The 20,099-nt window shown below is 30.3% G+C and overlaps 2 protein-coding genes and 1 pseudogene across 5 annotated transcripts; 1 reads left to right on the top strand and 2 right to left on the bottom strand.

The window, feature by feature from the left end:
• Positions 1–1,731: 1,731 nt before the first annotated feature.
• On the bottom strand, positions 1,732–5,832 carry LOC109814450 (RNA-binding protein 2). 2 transcript variants are annotated; one of them, XM_020378885.3, is made up of 6 exons: positions 5,620–5,832; positions 3,956–4,098; positions 3,570–3,867; positions 3,395–3,456; positions 3,194–3,275; positions 1,732–2,205 (listed from the first exon to the last, which is right to left on the bottom strand). In XM_020378885.3, the coding sequence occupies exons 1-6, from the start codon at positions 5,699–5,701 to the stop codon at positions 2,102–2,104; spliced, it is 771 nt and encodes a 256-aa protein (XP_020234474.1). In that variant the 5' UTR covers positions 5,702–5,832; the 3' UTR covers positions 1,732–2,101. The 2 variants fall into 2 exon arrangements, with proteins under 2 accessions (XP_020234474.1, XP_020234482.1); XM_020378893.3 differs by having other exon boundaries at positions 3,570–3,864; positions 5,620–5,830.
• Positions 5,833–13,242: 7,410 nt separating this feature from the next.
• On the top strand, positions 13,243–14,498 carry LOC145950077 (uncharacterized; annotated as a pseudogene).
• Positions 14,499–15,113: 615 nt separating this feature from the next.
• LOC109814465 (RNA-binding protein 2) lies at positions 15,114–19,280 on the bottom strand. 3 transcript variants are annotated; one of them, XM_020378905.3, is made up of 6 exons: positions 19,035–19,280; positions 17,371–17,513; positions 16,983–17,280; positions 16,808–16,869; positions 16,607–16,688; positions 15,114–15,552 (listed from the first exon to the last, which is right to left on the bottom strand). In XM_020378905.3, exons 1-6 carry the CDS (start codon positions 19,114–19,116, stop codon positions 15,449–15,451), a joined length of 771 nt encoding a protein of 256 aa, XP_020234494.1. In that variant the 5' UTR covers positions 19,117–19,280; the 3' UTR covers positions 15,114–15,448. The 3 variants fall into 3 exon arrangements, with proteins under 3 accessions (XP_020234494.1, XP_020234499.1, XP_082916180.1); XM_020378910.3 differs by having other exon boundaries at positions 16,983–17,277; positions 19,035–19,279; XM_083060054.1 differs by lacking the exon at positions 19,035–19,280 and adding an exon at positions 17,807–17,936.
• Between the last annotated feature and the right edge of the window lie 819 nt (positions 19,281–20,099).

Consider the following 20,099-nt stretch of genomic DNA (forward strand, 5'->3'; position numbering starts at 1 on the left):
AGATTTATTACAAGCGATCCAAGAAATGAAAATTTACAATTTAAAGAATAAATACAAATATTTTAAAAAAAAATCAGCGTTAAATCTTACAATGTATCTAACTAAATAAAAAGCTATCAAATGTAATGAAATTAAAGTTTGTTTTTTAACATTATAAGTGCAATTAAGCATACAACACAACTTATTTGTTTACAAATAAAATAAAATAACAGTCACCCTGCAAAATGGTATTTAACACCTTTCCCATCCACATTAATTAATATTTTTAAGAAATGGGTGAAGGACTGAAGGGGGTTTGTAAGATATTAACAGTTTAAAAAAAGAAAAGAAAAAAAAAAAGAGGGTTGAAACAGTAATAAATATGAACCGAAGATAATATAACAAAAAGGAATTATGTATAAAACACATTTTATTTTTACATTAAAAAAAATCAAATTAACAGTCACCCGGCTATTTACCATCAGGCTACAGCGTTCTGGTACTGGGTTAACAAAAAAAATTAACACTGAAAAAACACCATGGTAAAATTTATATAAATATTATATTAATATTCGGTGAATCCATGGTACTTTTTAATTATAATAATACTCAAATAAATTTATAAAAATGAAATATTTTCTTTTAATGTAATAAAAAAATATAACTCTTACTCACCAAGTCAAATCTAATAAAATTAAAATGATATATTAAATCGCAACTGTATATCTAATTCAGAGATCAAATTCCTTTTGAAAAAATAAAAACTTAACATATTTAGAAAAGTCAAATACATTTCTAAAAATGAAAAAATAAAAAGATTAAAACATTTTTTTCTTCATAAGAAAACATATCCATATAGTAAATGTTTGAGTGGAAATCACCTATTTACAACATCTCTCTCGGAAATAAATCATTATTTTGGAGAAAAAAACTTTTATATTATAGCATGACCATGATTCTCTACTATATGTTAGGAAAACCAACAAAAAAGAAACACATGTTCCGATGTAAGAAAAAGAATAACTTATGTGCAACTTTTTTTTTTTATCAGTTAAATTCATCTCAACCGAACTCCAAATACACATACAATAATTTAAAACTATGCGTGGTAAAAATATTAATAGCGAAATACCAGAATTTTTAGATACTCACCGCCGATTACCACAAATTATTTTCACAAATAAATTATCAAAAGGTAAACGGAACCTTAACGGATGCAACTGCAGGAATGAACAGTAGGTGATCATATCGTGAGTTTTTATAACACATCCCAAATTCCGAAACTCCCTTGACCAGAGAAATTATCACACACCTTTTCAGTTCAATGGAGAAAAATGGGAAAACAACCATGCTATACGTGGAAGTGAAACACAATCCTTTTCAAGCTCAATCTTCGTACTAGTCAGTATATTTCCTATCTTTTGAACCGTGGCACTAAAGCCAAAAGCTTGTAACAGTTGTCAAATATATGCCAGATATCAAGGCAACAGAATTCAGGGGCACAATGTGGATAAACTTTTCTAAAATTATTTCTAAGAGTAAAATAAGAAAAATAAACAAATAAGATTCTCTATAAACTAAAATTAACTTATACATGAACTATTTTTAAAAAAAAAAATTCATATTAACTTCTCCAAAATTTTCTTTTTAACTCATACATAAACTACTTTCAGCCTATTTTAATTTTTCTCTCTTATAAATGCTTTTAGATAAGCTTATCCAAACAAGTCCTAAACTACGACAGCTCCCACAAGCACACAACCAGTATAGCAGATATTATTGAGAAAAAGTACTACATTTAAACCTTTATTTGGGCAACAAAAAGCAAATGCTACGATATGACATTGTTCATACATAAATTTTCAATATTTGTACAACACAGTAAATTGACTAAAACAATCCCCAAAATCTCCATGTTAGATTTGCTCAAATGCAATTTTGTACTTTGATCTCATCCTGTTAAAATACTATGTGCACCTCACGATCTGAAATTAGGAGGGAGATACTAAATTTGCATGTGGTGAACATTGATTCATGAATTCTCACCCCAGAACGATATGGGTAAAGGAACACTTGAGACATTGTGATAAGCATAAAACCTAAATGCCATGGGTGAACCAGCTCATCTCTTGCCACGAGGTCCAGGTCCAGATCTGGGACCAGGAAACCGAGAAAACTGAAGTCGTAAGTGGCTAGACTCGGGATTGAGTTCATCAACTTTGTAACCTGTGCCGTCCAACCACAATGTTAGCAAACACACGAAATTTTGGGTACATAATTATGTGAAAATTATATACACTGAATGACAAAATCCTAAGTAACACGGCCATTAGCTTGCAGACATAACTTAGATCAAACTTCATTGTTTTTTCACCCTTGTGTTCAAGAATTAAAAAAAAAAAATCCAAGTGTCATCATTAATTAATTGTAGTTGGTGACAAAGATACAAGAAACTTAATCTAAATTTAGTCCTTAACTTGCTAACTGCACGTACAGCTGACTGTTATAATGACAGAATTTTGGGCTTAGGTAACACAAAATATGCATGGTATTGGTGAGAATGATGGTGATAACTTACAATACCATACCTTTAAGAAGCAGGAGTATATTCCTAGTAATGATCATTAGTAAAGCAAAGAAAGACACCCTAGAGAGCAGGATGACGATGTTTCAAAAGGAACAGATATATTCGTGTGATAATTTTATGTACAAATGAAAGAAAGAGGATAACAAAAGGAAACATAGAAGTTGCCATGTTGGCACCGCACTTGGCACTCCTTTCTCATGTGTTCTATGAAGTACCAGTTTGAATAAACCTTGACATCACACTTTACATTAAATACTTTTAGTTCAATAGAATATTGAGAATTTTATGAGTTAGATAATTATCATGCTTCTACACTTGTAAATGTGGAATTTTACTGATAAATTACCACATCAGTGCAGCTTAAAATGCCCACCCACCAACACCAACCCCCCCCCCCCACCCACCCAAAGAAAATCTGAATCAAAATTATACCAAAGCATCCAAAATTCAGGACAACTTAATAACCATATATTGGTTTCAAAACGCCAAAAATCTAAATGCAGTCTTCCAAATACACAACCTCCATCAAGTCGTCTTATGCTGAGGTGATTCCCTATTATATAACTTCAACAACCAAAACACGAAATTAATTTACTTTTATAGTCAGCAGGTAACAAAAAGTGATACCTTGCAATGCACTCAGAGCTGTTGCTGCACAAGCCGGATTTGCAAAATCCACAAAACAAAGGATTAGAGGATCTCCCCCACGCTGCAATAAGCAAGCATTTCATCATAAAGAACATAATGGAACTTTCAACCAATGAGCAGAACAGCAATAACCTAAGTTAAAGCGGACATCCAAACAAGGATGAAAAACAGTACACTTACATGTTTGGATTCTTTGCTCACGAGTCTTACTTCTCTATATCCAACAAAAGGGCGAAAAATATCTATAGATAACATTAAGGAATTTGAATAACTAAATTAAAATAAATGCTCATAACCCACAGTTGAAAGTATGATGATACAATTCCTAAACATTATCTGAGAACAAAAAGGATACGAGCCACTTCCCTTCTAGTGCTGTCAGATGGGAGACCTTCAACATATAAAGTACTTGAAGCATCTGGGGGTAGAGGTACAGTCTCAGGTCCAGGCCTGGAAGCTGCATCAACTGGTAACTGACCACCATAATTGACGTTCCGTCCATTTCGTGCAAGGTCAGGACCACCACCAGGATGCCCCATGACAGCAGGATCAGTTAGTGAATGGTTTGGCAATCCACCAACACCTCTTGCCAATCCAACACCACCAATTGCACTGCCTTCCCCAGAATTAAACGAAGTAAGCTGCTGCTGCTGCTTCATAACCAAAAAAAAGGAAATTGCAGAAAATAAGCTGTGAAAGCACATCTAATCATACATTTATGCAAATAAAACAAGATGTTACCCCTGTGCTCTGAAGGTAGCGGTCATAAGCAGATCCAAGTGTCTTAGTGTCCTTCAGCATTCGATGACCAATATGGTCTTCATCTCGGGAAATATAATTATGCATATCATTTCCCACTGAAGTCATACCAGAAAGTGACATGTCTGCAATGTAACAGAATCTAGTTTAGAAACATCTCTAGTAAAAAAATACAAAGCTGAAAATGCCTACATTCTATCAAAAGAAGTTTTGTTCAAATGCAATATCGTATATTATTGCTATGCTAGAATGCCAATCGCTGACTATATATATAATACATCTAAAAACTATGGCAGATGCTAGCAAAACTCAGATAACTAAACAGCACATGCTCCAGAATGCAAAGTGCTCATAACAATACAAAGAGCAGGGTGCGGAAGCACACGTGTTGACACCTTATCAAATTATCAGTATACACCAAGTAGCATAAAATGTCAACTATCGTTACTTGACTCGAATTAGAGTAACCACACAAATTTTTGGATCTGTTTCCACTCCATGGCTTCACAACTGAATCCTTTCCAATCTTCAGATCCACCATTATCTCTCAGTGGATCTTCCACCCCAAACCACTCTTCTGCTCCTGTCTCAATGTCACATCCAATTTCAATTTTCAATGCGACTTGATACAAAATTAATTCCTACTTTGGAAGCAGTAGGTGGAGGCAGTAATTAAGACTAGCTATGAACTCAATAATCCAGCTGCAATTCTATTGAGGATGATAATGCATTTTGATATGAAAGCAAGAGCTGCTTGCAGTGGGAACATCAGGATCATTATAAAGGTTTGACTCTACAAAAATTTATTCTTATGAAACAGACTTACGTTGTGCAAGGCAGAAAACAGAGAAAAATATTAGCAAAGACACGGACACAAGATCAGAACAGAGAAGAGAAACTAAATCAAAGAATGCTCAAACAAGGCACCAACATAGCAAAATGTGAGGATGGATTATAAATTCAGAACAGAGAACATGATCACAAGGGGAAAATGATTTTGACAACAATCATTCCAGTTCCTCCCCTGTATAAAATACAAAATAGCAAAAGTATTTCCAGAGACATTGGCAGCTTGCAATAATCAGCAACAGCATACCAAACCATATAAAGTAATTTAATCAAATATTGTTTAAGGATGATTTAGAGTTGAACTTGAATTTTCCCAATGCTGTCACTCGGTCACAGTTGCACCTCCCAGAAAATCACAGCTCAAAAATGCGCAAAACGATCTTCCTCTCTTTAGCACAAATTAAACCCGGTAAAATTTCAATCACTAAAACCCGAAATAATAAAAATACTTTCCACAGGGTATACCTCAAAAAGCCCAGAAACGCATCTATATTCTGCGTCTGTCCAACTAGTTAACAAAGAACAAAGATTATATACTACACTCAAACTCCATAATACCATACATTGAATTGTTATAACATAAAAAAATCCAACTTTGAAAAGTCCAAGAATTAGAGGCCAACTATCAATCTGACAAACCCTATATAAATGAAACCCACAATCTAATAAATCATAAAGACCTAGTCCAGACACTAACATTGAAATTCAAAATACTAATTGGCTTAGGGTATGTTCGGAAGGTCGAAAATGTAAAATAGAGGCATTTCTTGTGAAGATAAAGAGAAAAGAGAGCGAACCGTATTCAGTGCGAGGACGTTTGAGCATGGCGGAAGAAGGGTGCATTGGCTGCTTCTGCCGATTCCAGAAGCCGTCCGTCATAGCGAGAAAGAGAAGACGAAGGTGGTGGATCTGACGGTGAAGAAGGAGATCCAATTACAAACCCTAATTCGCAAAACACCAAACCCCAAGTCTCGACCTGTCTCTGTAGACAATAAAACAAAAGACAAAATGTTCATCCGCACTCTTTTCGTGTTTTTTTTTTAAAAGACTTTTTTTTTCTTCTTTTTTTGATTTTACAATTTTTAAAGAGTTTAAAAGGTCTGCTTATAAATATTTACACTTTAAGTGAACTAGTATTAAATTTTAAAATAAATTATATATACAATAATTACTATATTTAAATTATAAATAATTTATATTATAGTATAAAATTATTGTTAATTATTAATATTTTATTTTTAAATATTAAATTTTAATTCTTAATTAAATATAATAAATTTAAATTTAAATTAGATAAAAATTAAAAATAATTTAAAATTATTTTTGTCAAAAAAATTTTTTTTTAAATTCTCACATAAAATAATTGTTTGTATTTAATATATAAAAGTTGATTAATTAATCAAATATTATTTTAATATAATTTATTCAAGCACATAGTACTGTTGTGTGACAATCACACAAAATCTGGACCATAAAAAATATTTTTTTTCACACAATTATGTTAAAAAAAAAAGAAGATAAATTTAGTATTATATGCATCTGTTGGATGCATCTATAGTAAGGACGTGTAGAAGGGGGATTTGATGATGAAGAAGGTGACCAAAACACATACCTAGTTTGCTAAACATCAAACCCTAAGTCTTGACCTATCTCTATAAACAAAAGACAAAATGTTCATCCACACTCTTCTTTTGATATTTTAAGAATGTAATAGATGTGTTAAAAAAATATAGAGTGTCTTTTGTGAAATTAAATTGTTTCAATTATCAATTATATAAATAATTAACTATTGTTATAATAAATTATAATTAAAATAAAATTTTGGTTAAATAAACTTGATCATAAATGTGTTAAATGTTTGATTTTGTTTAAGTATAATAAAAAATCAGTTTTTATTTAATAAAAGAATTTTTAAAATAATCCTAATTTTAAAATTTTTAACTTTTTTAAAATAAATTTTTTTAAAAAATAGTTTTTTATAAGTCTTGGTTAATTTTTCAAACAATTAACTTTTCTTACAAACAATTTTTTTTATAAAAATAATTGAACAACAAAATAACAAGTTATCTCATGCACATATTTATTGTAACAATGTATATTTGAGGTGCTTAATTTAATTATATAGTTAGTTGTAAGTTATTGTTAGTATTATTATTTGAAAATTATAAAGACAAGGAACTCTCAGAGTTGAGATACCTTCATGGTAGTGGGAGTATAGTCAAGTTCGTTAAGCTTATGGAATGGTATATAAGATTTTTCTTGAGATGTGAGCTTCATAATTTCATGTTTTAAGAAATTATAAAGAGAAGTTCTCTAAACCTAAATTTTCTTCTCTTTCTTCTAAACTAAAAATATTTTTCCTTCTCCCTCCATGTAGCTAATTCACTTGGCTAATTGGAGAATCAAAGATTGCAAAGCCAATAATCTCAAGTCAGAGGTTGTATAAAGTTCTTCCTTATCTTCTCCTTTTTTCAGTTTGGATCGGCAAGAGGTAAGGAAAACTCTGTGGTTTGAATCCTTTGATGTTGAATGTTTATTGTTATTGTCTGAATTCATCATTTGCATGTTTCAATTGGTGAAGTTTATGAATTGAATATGTTGTTGAAGGTGCTTTTGAAATGGTGTTCTTGAGTCACTTTGAATTTTTTAATTTTGTTGGTTGCATATTACATATGATGTAGTTTTTAAGTTGTTTACAGTATTTAGATGTTGTATATCATGTTGCATGTCGATAAATTTATGGTTTTAGGTAGATTAGGCAAAAAAATGAGTTTTTGTAAAGTGCATAACTTGTCATCACGTTAGGCACACTTTCATGGTGTTGGGAGTGGTTCGAAGTTAGGAATTCTCATTCTCCCGGCATTGGATGTAGGATTAGTAGCAACAGGTATGAAAATAGAGAATCATTTCTACTAGTATTGACGATGGGCGTCGCCAATGGAATGGCGTCAAATGTGAGTCGAGCAGAGGCCCTTTTTCTTAATTTGGATCGAGCGTGGACTTTTGTCACACCATGCACGAGAGAGTGTGAGACTTTTTGCCTTAGTCACGTCGAGCATAGGTAGTTAGGCATCGAACGTGGGCCAGACAGGAAGTCCCCTACCTCAATGGCACTGGATGTCTAGGCAATGGTGTCAGAGGTGAGTTGCTTAATTATAATGTGATGTTTCAAGTTGTTTTGTGATTGAAAGATTGTGATTAAGTTGTATGATAAAGATGGTATGATGTTACTTATTATGTTTTGAGTTGATATACTATTTAATGATGTTGGTGTTTGTTGCAGGTTGCATCAATTGTCCCGTGGCGGAGGCTAGGTGGGCCAAGTCACTGTCGAATCATGATGCTTGGGCTACTGCACTCTTAAGTAAAAAGAGTTGCGCCCTGACTATCAACTATAGCTTTTGGCCTAGTGGTAAGCGCTCGATCCAACAATTGGTATCAGAGCCAAGGTCATGAGTTTGATACCTAGCGGGGAAATTGCTGAGGGGGAGATTGTTGCAGGTTGCATCAATTGTCCCGTGGCGGAGGCTAGGTGGGCCAAGTCACTGTCGAATCATGGCGCTTGGGCTACTGCGCTCTTAAGTAAAAAGAGTTGCGCCCTGACTATCAGCTATAGCTTTTGGCCTAGTGGTAAGCGCTCGATCCAACAGTGTTGACAAGTTATAAGCTACTGGGCATGTAATGTAGATACATGTCTTTGTTGAGATACATAAAAATCAGATAAGAGTAACAAATGTTTTAGAAATTAAAATATGTCACTATGTGGATATAAGTTGTGGTACTTCGAGAGCCTAGTTGAAAATCCTTCAAGAGTAAGTTGTCTTTTTAAGTGGATAATTATTTTAAAGTTGTCTCCTCTAAGTTTTATGTGACATCTATATGTAGAAAAGGTCGATACATATGTGTATAAAGTGATCAATCGAAAAGGTACAAGGTTAAGGACTTAGTCCCTAATTGAGTATTGGAAGGATATATAGTATTTGAAGGATAGTCGGTAAGTTGTATTCATAGGGAGCTCAGTCTTGCAAACTAACATCGTGGTAAACTCATACCCAAATTATTCATGAATATTATACTTTGTAGTTTAAATGTTGAAACCTGAGAAATCAAATTAAGTTTTATACTTTGCACTCTTTGAGGCTTAACACTATTTGTACTTGACATGGTTGTGATAGATCAGACGATGTGTTTCAATAGAGTATAACCACTTAAACTGCCCACTTTTATTGTAGAAGATTTTCATAGTTGATATGCGTGATGAGGCATTAGATGTTTTACATGTTGCTTATGTTGAGCATGTTGATTGAGTTGAAGTTGATAAGTTGTGTTATGTAGAAAGTTGTATGTGTTTTATTGATGATAAGTTAAAGTTGTGTTGTTGAGTTAATTGTCAAATATGTTGTTTTGTTGTCCCTTGGTGTTGTTTTAAGTTATTTTTTCATAAGTTTACCTTTCTTTTCCCTGTGATTGAAATAGCAATGATCGTACTTGGTATAGAAGTATAGCAAAATTAGTAGGTTGTCTTATTTACTTGATAGAGGATTTTTTATTGATAACTTCTTTTGATGTCACTCTATTATGGCTTAGTAGTTGTATAGATGTTTGATCAAAAACCATGATCATTTTGTGTACAATTATGTAAGTGATGTATGTTTTATATGTATACATGGTGTGTGTATAACCCCATGAGAGAATTTATAATTCCAATTGTTTTTATCTATTGTTCTATATAGGTATAAATTACATGAATGTTTAGGTGGCTATCACATAGTAACTATATGTTAGTTGATTATTGTTTTTGTCTTTCCATTGCGTATTAAACTAAACTATAGTGAGTATAGTAACCTATTAAGTTGTTATACTTATAGTATTATGGTTAAAATATCTTTTTAGTTCATATTATTTCACTTACTTTACTTTTAAATCTTTATAATTTAAAATAAATATTTTTAGTATTTATATTTATATTTTTGAATCCTCTATAGTCTCATAGTTTAAGATAATTTTTTTTAGTTTCTATATTTGCTTAATCCTTTCAATATCTATCATTATTTTTTTTTTGTAGTCTTGTCTATTTTATGCTAACATGATAAATATATTCAATTTTGTGAGAGTAAAATAAAAAGGGACAAAGTTTAAAAAAATTAACAATAGAAACAAATGATTAAAAAACGGTAAGTATAAAAATTAAAAATATTTACCTATAAGTACTAAAAATAGTTGAAAATATAAATATAAGAATTAAAAATATATTTTTAAATTACAAGAATTAAAAGATAAAATAAACGAAATTATAAAAACTAAAAGAATTTTAACATACAGTTATTAATTCATTTTTAATATAATACTGAAATAATTATTATAGAAATTATAAAGAAATTATCATATAACAATACTAAAATTTTAACGAGTATAATATATAAGATAAATATTTATTTAGATAAATAAAATTATAACTAGTAAAAATATTCTTATCTTATATATGAGAACTATATTATAATTAAAATTTATAATAAATAAATATTTTAAAGTATATAACTTATAATTTAATTTTTAATAAACAAATGAGATAAAAGTATATATAGTGTAAAAGTTTTTTTTTTTTTTTCATTCAATATATTTGTTAAAATCGATAATAATACACCTAAAAAGATAAAATCTTCACTCTCATAATTAATGTGACAGTCAAAGTATATTTTACAATTTAAGTTAGATTGAGATCGGACAAATGTTAAGCATCCGAATTTATTCATCATACTTTAAGTAAAAAACATTGCGTATCTATTAAAATTAAAAATTTATATTATCTTCGTAATACAATATACTACTTTTTTAATTAAAAAAATTACACTTAATTACTTCATAGAACTCACTTCCTTATAAGATAGTTGCAATTTTCAATTAAAAAGGTGCTATGACAATTAACACTAAACTCGAGAAAAGTAAATGTAATCCCCTAAAAATACTTGCATTTTTTTTTTCTTTATGTTTTGGTTATCTTAAAATAATGAAAATATTATTGTTATTTCCAACAATTAGGTGGGGTAGTATTTTAGACTATGATCAAACCTCAGTAAAGTGATAGATTTTTTTTTTTTTAAGACTGTTATGAGGGTTGGGCTTACAATTTGATCGTTCCCATGTAAGGGTACAGGATGCAGTGTTTTCAGGCTAATTATGAAATTCAAAATAACCTCTGCCGTTCCATACCGATTAAGAGTAAACAATTCAATTGATGCTAAATTTATAAGAGTTTGTTATATTAGTTTTTAAAATTTAAAAATTATAAATAAATTTTTAAAAGTACAAAATTATAATTATAGTTACATTATTTCAAAATTTTAAAAACCAAAATAATACTAAGTAGTTAATTTCAATGACTTATTTAACATTCTATAAACTTATTGGTAATTTTTAATTTTAAAAATTAATACGATGACGCCTTCCAATTTGATGGATCAAAATGGTATTTAACACCCTAGGACGGGTATATATGCCTTATATCAATAACAATTAACCACAGTTTTTGTTCCCATCCACATTAATTAATTTTTTGTAAGAAATGGCTGAAGGGAGTTTGTAAGATATTAACAGTTTGAAAAGAAGAAGAAAAAAGGTTAAAACAATAATAAATATGAATCCAAGATAATATAACAAAATGGATTTACTCTAATATAAGCTAGTACCATTCAATTCAAAACTTAATATTAGATTCGTATTTTAGAACATTGTTGAATTAAAAATATTTTATCATAATTCGTAAAATTTTACATTAGTAAACAATTATTTAATACTTTTTATAGTACATATAAATTAACATTATATAAATGTTTGTAATTGATAAAAATAATTGATATATCCTAACTGTTATACAAATTTTACAACATCTATCACAAGCAATCCGAGTAATGAATATTTCCAATTGAATGAATAAATCCAAAAATCACAATGTTAAAATTTACGTAACTGTATAATCTCTAAATACTATCAAATTTAATAAAATTTCAATTTTTTAGCATTATTTGTGCAATTATGTATAAAACACATTTTTATGTTTACATTAAAAAAAACAAATTAACAGTCACCCGGCTATATACCATCAGGCTATAGCGTTTTGGTACTGGGCTGACCAAAAAAAAAAACAACACTGAAAAACACCATGGTAAAATTTATATAAATATTATATTACTATTAAGTGAATGCATAACTTTTTAATTATAATAATACTCAAATAAATTTATAAAAATGAAATATTTTCTTTTAATGTGATAAAAAAAGTATAACTCATCCTCACCAAGTCAAATCTAATAAAATTAAAATGATATCTCAAATCGTCAGGCCAGATATTCAATAAGGCAATTAAGGTTAATGCTTAGAACCCCCAAACTTATAAGGTTTCCAAATTCTTTTAATAGTAGTATTATTTATATAACATATTTTTTAAAAACTAATAATATTTGAGATAAGACCCAATATTTTATAAGACACATATCTTATATTTTTTATATTATTATAATTACTTAAAAGATCACAACCTATTTATTAGTTTTTGTAAATGAAAAGTCACTACTACTTACTTTTATCTTTTACAGATGACAGATTTTCAACTTCTTTATTTCCTCTCTAGTCTATCTCTTTCTCATTCTCTCTTGTCGGGAATATGTCTAAATATCTTTAGGAGAATAAATTAGTTTTTGATAAGAATATTTTATTTATATTTTAAATATTTAGATTTAATCTGTTTTGATTATTTTAGGATTTGTTTCCTGGTTTTTAGAATAAGATAATATCAATATTTGATTTTGTGTAACAAATCTTCTCTATAAATAGAGACCTCATGAATAAAATTATATTATGCTCCTCTGATAAAAATAATTCTTATAAAACATCCCCTTAGACAAATACCATAAAATAATCTCATCATCTCTCCATTCTCATTCTCAATTCCTTCTTCTAGTGTAATTTAAGGGCTTGATTGGAAGCAATACGGTCCTACTCTGTCTTTTTTCTTGGTTGATTCCTATTTTGTAAGATCCTTTAAACTACTAAGTTAGTGTAATTCTGGGTGCTGGTTCAATAACATCAACACATTTTCTTAGTTATCACCATTGACAATCCATTGTACTGCACTTCTTGCATGATATTGCATTGACAAACCCTTCTATAAAGGAGAATTTTGAAGATCCTAAGATAAAGAGTGAAGTCATGTATTTAGCGACTTATGAGATGGAGAATTTTGAATTTTTATTGGGAATGAATATTTGGTATGATATACTTTTTGCGGTTAATTCTGTAAGTAAGATTATGCAATCTAAAGATATGTATATAGACGTTGTTATAGATCACTTAAGAGGCCTTATAACTTATTTAAAAATTATAGGAAAAATGGTTTTGCATTTGTATTAGAATCCACCAAAGAAATGGCTATTGAAATGGATATAGAGCCTAAGTTCAATGAAAAACGTAAGATTCATAGGAAAAAATATTTTGATGACATTGATAATGATGAAATATCTCATTCTGCTGAAGATTCTTTTCGCATTGATTATTTTTTGTATATATTAGATCAATTTATTTCTTCTATTGAAAGTCGATTTGAACAATTTTTAGAATATGAAAATATGTTTGGTTTTTTATTTGATTCAAATAAATTTAAAACTTTAGGGGAGATGAATTGAAAATTTTTTGTAGCAATCTTGAAAAGATTTTGAGTTTTGAGGACCATTATGATATTCATGGTCTTCATTTGTTTTCAGAATTAAAGTTATTGATATAAATTCTAACAAATGAAATTAACACACCATTAAAAATATTGAACTATATAAAAAGATCATGTTCTTTTCTAAATACATACATTGCTTATAAAATATTATTAACATTACATGTAACTGTTGCGACTGCTGAAAGAAGTTTTTCAAAATTAAAATTGATTAAATCATATTTAAGATCAACTATACTACAAGATAGATTGAATGAATTAGCTATATTATCTATTGAGAGTGAGATGTTAGAATTACTTGATTATAAAATTTTAATAAATAAGTTTGCAACTTAAAAAGCCAGAAAAATAACATAAAAATTATTAGACTATATTAACATAGGCCATGTCTTAATTTTTGCCTAAGATCTCAAAATTCTTAAATACGGCTCTGCAAATCGTAACTAATATAATTTAGAGATCAAATTCCATTTGAAGAAATACAACTTTAACATATTTAGAAAAGTCAAATACATTTCTAAAAATTCAAAAAAAAAAGATTAAAACATATATTTTTCTTCATAAGAAAACATATCCTTGTAGTAAATGTTTAAGTGGAAATCACCTATTTACAACATATCTCTTGGAAATAAATAATTATATAGGAGAAAAAAAGTTTTATACTATAGTATGACCATGATTCACTACTATATGTTAGGAAAACCAACAAAAAAAATACATGTTCCAATGTAAGAAAAAGAATAACTTATGTGCAACTCTTTTATTTTTTATATCTCAGTTAAATTCATCTCAACCGAACTCCAAATTCACTCATATAATAATTTAAAACTATGCGTGGTAAAAATATTAATAGCAAAACACCAGAATTTTTCGATTCTCACCGTCGGAACACATAATATAATACAGTAGAATGGCAACTGCAGAAAATCTGGACCACAAATTATTTTCACAATTAAATTATAAAAGGTAAACTTAACCTTATATGCATCCGTTGGATGCAACTGCAGGAATGAACCGTAGGTGATCATGGTGAGATTTTTTAACACCCCAAATTCCAAAACTCCCTTGACCAGACAAATTATCACACGGACCTCTTCAGTTCAATGGAGAAAAATGGCAAACAACCATGCTATACGTGGAAGTGAAAAACAATCCTTTTCTAGATCAATCTTGGTACTACTCAGTATATTTCCAATCTTTTAAGCCACGGCACTAAAAGCCAAAAGCTTGTAACAGTTTTCAAATATGTGCCAGATATCAAGACACCAGAATTCAGGGGCTCAATGTAGATAAATTTTTCTAAAAGCATTTCGAAGAGAGCAAAATAAGAAGAAAAAATAATAAGTTGCTCTATAAACTAAAATTAACTTATACATAAACTATTTTGTAAAAATTTTCTTGTATTAACTTCTCCAAATTCTTATTTTTAACTCATCCATGAACTACTTTCAGCCTATCTTAATTTTTCTCTCTTATAAATGCTTCTGGATAAGTTTATTCAAACAAGGTCCTAAACTACGACAGCTCCCACAAGCGCACAACCAGTATAGCACATATTATTGAGAGAAAAAATACTACAATTAAATCTTTATTTGCGCAACAAAAAGCAAATGCTACGATATGACATTGTTCATACATAAATTATCAATATTTGTACAACACAGTAAATTGACTAAAACAATCCCCAAAATCTCCATGTTAGATTTGCTCAAATGCAATTTTGTACTTTGATCTCATCCTGTTAAAATATTATGTGCACCTCACGATCTGTAAGTAGGAGGGAGATACTAAATTTGCATGTGGTGAACATTGATTCATGAATTTTCTCACCCTAGAACGATATGGGTAAAAGGAACACTTGAGGCATTGTGATAAGCATAAAACCTAAATGCCTTGGGTGAACCAGCTCATCTCTTGCCACGAGGTCCAGGTCCAGATCTGGGACCAGGAAACCGAGAAAACTGAAGTCGTAAGTGGCTAGACTCGGGATTGAGTTCATCAACTTTGTAACCTGTGCCATCCAATCACAATGTTAGCAAACACACGAAATTTTGGGTACATAATTATGTGAAAATTCTATATACTGAATGACAAAATCCTAAGTAACACGGCCATTAGCCTACAGACATAAATTAGATCAAACTTTATTGTTTTTTTACCTTTGACCTCTCCATTCAAATGTTGACATACGAATGTTCTATCCAATAATAACTAACTTCCATCAAATGTGTTCAAGAATTAAAAATAAAAAAATAAAAAAATCTAAGTGTCATCACTCATCATTAATTAATTGGAGAAGTTGGTGACAAGGATATAATAAACTTAATCTAAATTTAGTCCTTAGCTTGCTAACTGCAGGTACAGCTGACTGTTATAATGACAGAATTTTGGGCTTAGGTAACATCAAAAAATATGCATGGTATTGGTGAGAATGATGGTGATAACTTACAATACCATACCTTTAAGAAGCAGGAGTATATTCCTAGTAATGATCATTAGTAAAGCAAAGAAAGACACCCTAGAGAGCAGGATGACGATGTTTCAAAAGGAACAGATATATTCGTGTGATAATTTTATGTACAAATGAAAGAAAGAGGATAACAAAAGGAAACATAGAAGTTGCCATGTTGGCACCGCACTTGGCACTCCTTTCTCATGTGTTCTATGAAGTACCAGTTTGAATAAACCTTGACATCACATATAATTTATTAATTTACATTAAATCCTTTTAGTTCAATAGAATATTGAGAATTTTATGAGTTAGATAAGCATCATGCTTCTACACTTGTAAATGTGGAATTTTACTGATAAATTTCCACATCAGTGCAGCTTAAAATGAACACCCAAAAGAAAACCTGAATCAAAATTATAGCAAAGCATCCAAAATTCAGGACAACTTAATAACCATATATTGGTTCAAAAGGCCAAAAATCTAAGGGCAGTCTTTCAACTACACAACCTCCATCAAGTCGCCTTATGCTGAGATGATTCCCTATTATATAACTTAAACAACCAAAACACGAAATTAATTTACTTTTATAGTCAGCAGGTAACACAAGTGATACCTTGCAATGCACTCAGAGCTGTTGCTGCACAAGCCGGATTTGCAAAATCCACAAAACAAAGGATTAGAGGATCACCCCCACGCTGCAATAAGCAAGCATTTCATCATAAAAAACATAATGGAACTTTCGACCAATAAGCAGAATAGCAATAACCTAAGTTAAAGCAGACATCCAAACAAGGATGAAAAACAGTACACTTACATGTTTGGATTCTTTGCTCACGAGTCTTACTTCTCTATATCCAACAAAAGGGCGAAAAATATCTATAGATAACATTAAGGAATTTGAATAACTAAATTAAAATAAATGCTCATAACCCACAGTTGAAAGTATGATGATACAATTCCTAAACATTATCCGAGAACAAAAAGGATACGAGCCACTTCCCTTCTAGTGCTGTCAGATGGGAGACCTTCAACATATAAAGTACTTGAAGCATCTGGGGGTAGAGGTACAGTCTCAGGTCCAGGCCTGGAAGCTGCATCAACTGGTAACTGACCACCATAATTGACGTTCCGTCCATTTCGTGCAAGGTCAGGACCACCACCAGGATGCCCCATGACAGCAGGATCAGTTAGTGAATGGCTTGGCAACCCACCAACACCTCTTGCCAATCCAACACCACCAATTGCACTGCCTTCCCCAGAATTAAACGAAGTAAGCTGCTGCTGCTGCTTCATAACCAAAAAAAAGGAAAATTGCAGCAAATAAGCTGTGAAAGCACATCTAATCATACATATTATGCAAATAAAACAAGATGTTACCCCTGTGCTCTGAAGGTAGCGGTCATAAGCAGATCCAAGTGTCTTAGTGTCCTTCAGCATTCGATGACCAATATGGTCTTCATCTCGGGCAATATAATTATGCATCTCATTTCCCACTGAAGTCATACCAGAAAGTGACATGTCTGCAATGTAACAGAATCTAGTTTAGAAACTTTTCTAGCAAAAAAATACAAAGCTGAAAATGCCTACATTCTATCAAAAGAAGTTTTGTTCAAATGCAATACCATATATTATTGCTATGCTAGAATGCCAATCGCTGACTAAATATATAATACATCTAAAAAATATGGCAGATGCTAGCAAAACTCAGATAACTAAACAGCACATGCTCCAGAATGCAAAGTGCTCATAACAATACAAAGAGCAGGGTGCAGAAGCACACGTTTTGACACCTTATCAAATTATCAGTACACACCATTTAGCATAAAATGTCAACTATTGTTACTTGACTGAAATTAGAGTAGCCACACAAATTCTTGGGTCCGCTTCCACTCCATGGCTTCACAACTGAATCCTTTTCAATCTTCGAATCCACCACTATCTCTCAGTGGATCTTCCACCCCAACCCACTCTTCTGCTCCTGTCTCAATGTCACATCCAATTTCAATTTTCAATGCGACTTGATACAAAATTAATTCCTACTTTGGAAGCAGTAGGTGGAGGCAGTAATTAGGACTAGCTATGAACTCAATAATCCCACTGCAATTCTATTGAGGATGATCATGCATTTTGGTATGAAAGCAATATCTGCTGGCAGTGGGAGCATCAGGATCATTATAAAGGTTTGACTCTAAAAAAATTTATTCTTTTGAAACAGACTTAAGTTGTGCAAGGCAGAAAACAGAGATAAATATTAGCAAAGACACGGACACAAGATCAGAACAGAGAAGAGAAACTAAATCAAAGAATGCTCAAACAAGGCACCAACATAGCAAAATGTGAAGATGGATTATAAATTCAGAACAGAGAACATAATCACAAGCGGAAAATGATTTTGACAACTATCATTCCAGTTCCTCCCCTGTATAAAATACAAAATAGCAAAAGTATTTCCAGAGACATTGGCAGCTTGCAATAATCAGCAACAGCATACCAAACCATATAAAGTAATTTAATCAAATATTGTTTAAGGATGATTTAGAGTCGAACTTGAATTTTCCCAATGCTGTCACTCGGTCACAGTTGCACCTCCCAGAAAATCACAGCTCAAAAATGCGCAAAACGATCTTCCTCTCTTTAGCACAAATTAAACCCGGTAAAATTTCAATCACTAAAACCCGAAATAATAAAAATACTTTCCCCAGGGTATACCTCAAAAAGCCCAGAAACGCATCTATATTCTGCGTCTGTCCAACTAGTTAACAAAAAACAAAGATTATATACTACACTCAAACTCCATAATACCATACGTTGAATTGTTATAACATAAAAAAATCCAACTTTGAAAAGTCCAAGAATTAGAGGCCAACTATCAATCTGACAAACCCTATATAAATGAAACCCGCAATCTAATAAATCATAAAGACCTAGTCCAGACACTAACATTGAAATTCAAAATACTAATTGGCTTAGGGTATGTTCGGAAGGTCGAAAATGTAAAATAGAGGCATTTCTTGTGAAGATAAAGAGAAAAGAGAGCGAACCGTATTCAGTGCGAGGACGTTTGAGCATGGCGGAAGAAGGGTGCATTGGCTGCTTCTGCCGATTCCAGAAGCCGTCCGTCATAGCGAGAAAGAGAAGACGAAGGTGGTGGATCTGACGGTGAAGAAGGAGATCCAATTACAAACCCTAATTCGCAAAACACCAAACCCTAAGTCTCGACCTCTCTCTGTAAACAATAAAACGAAAGACAAAATGTTCATCCGCACTCTTCTCGTGTTTTTTTTAAGACTTCTTTTTTCTTTTTTTATTTTACAAGTTTTAAAGAGTTTACCAGGTCTGCTTATAAATATTTACACTTTAAGTGAACTAGTATTAAATTTTAAAATAAATTATATATACAATAATTATTATATTTAAATATATAAATTATATTTTCATTTAAGATAAATACTTTATGTTATAATATAAAATTATTGTTAATTATTAATATTTTATTTTTAAATATTAGTATTTTAATTTATAATTAAATATAATAAATACAAAATTGAATTAAATAAAAATAAAAATTATTTAAAATTATTTTTGTTAAAAAGTAATTTAAAATTATTTTTGTTAAAAAATAATTTTTGAAAAGACTCTCAAGCAAAATGATTATTTGCATTTAATATGTAAGAAGGAGTTAATTAATTAATCAAATATCATTTTAATATAATTATTGTAAAATTTACAAATCTCACTTTTCTTTTATAATTATGATATTGATATGAAATATTTATCGTTAAAAATAGAAAAACATCAGACATTTTTGATTAAAAAATACAAGTCACTATCACTTATATCAAATTATTGATTCACAAATCTAATATATAATAATATCACATTTTATTTGTGTAAGGTAATAAATATTTATTTATATTATTAAATTATGATGAAAATATGTTTTTAAACTTTGAGAATATGTTTTAAATTTGTGATAAATACATTACAATGTAATATATTATAACATAACATTATTTTAATATTAAAATTCAAATATAAAAATAATATATGAAAATGATAGAATTCTTAAAAATATTTTCATGTAAAATAATTATTCTAATTTGTTT

Source organism: Cajanus cajan, chromosome 7 (genome assembly GCF_000230855.2).
Source record: "Cajanus cajan strain Asha chromosome 7, NIPB_CcT2T_4, whole genome shotgun sequence".
Taxonomy (NCBI): Eukaryota; Viridiplantae; Streptophyta; class Magnoliopsida; order Fabales; family Fabaceae; genus Cajanus; species Cajanus cajan.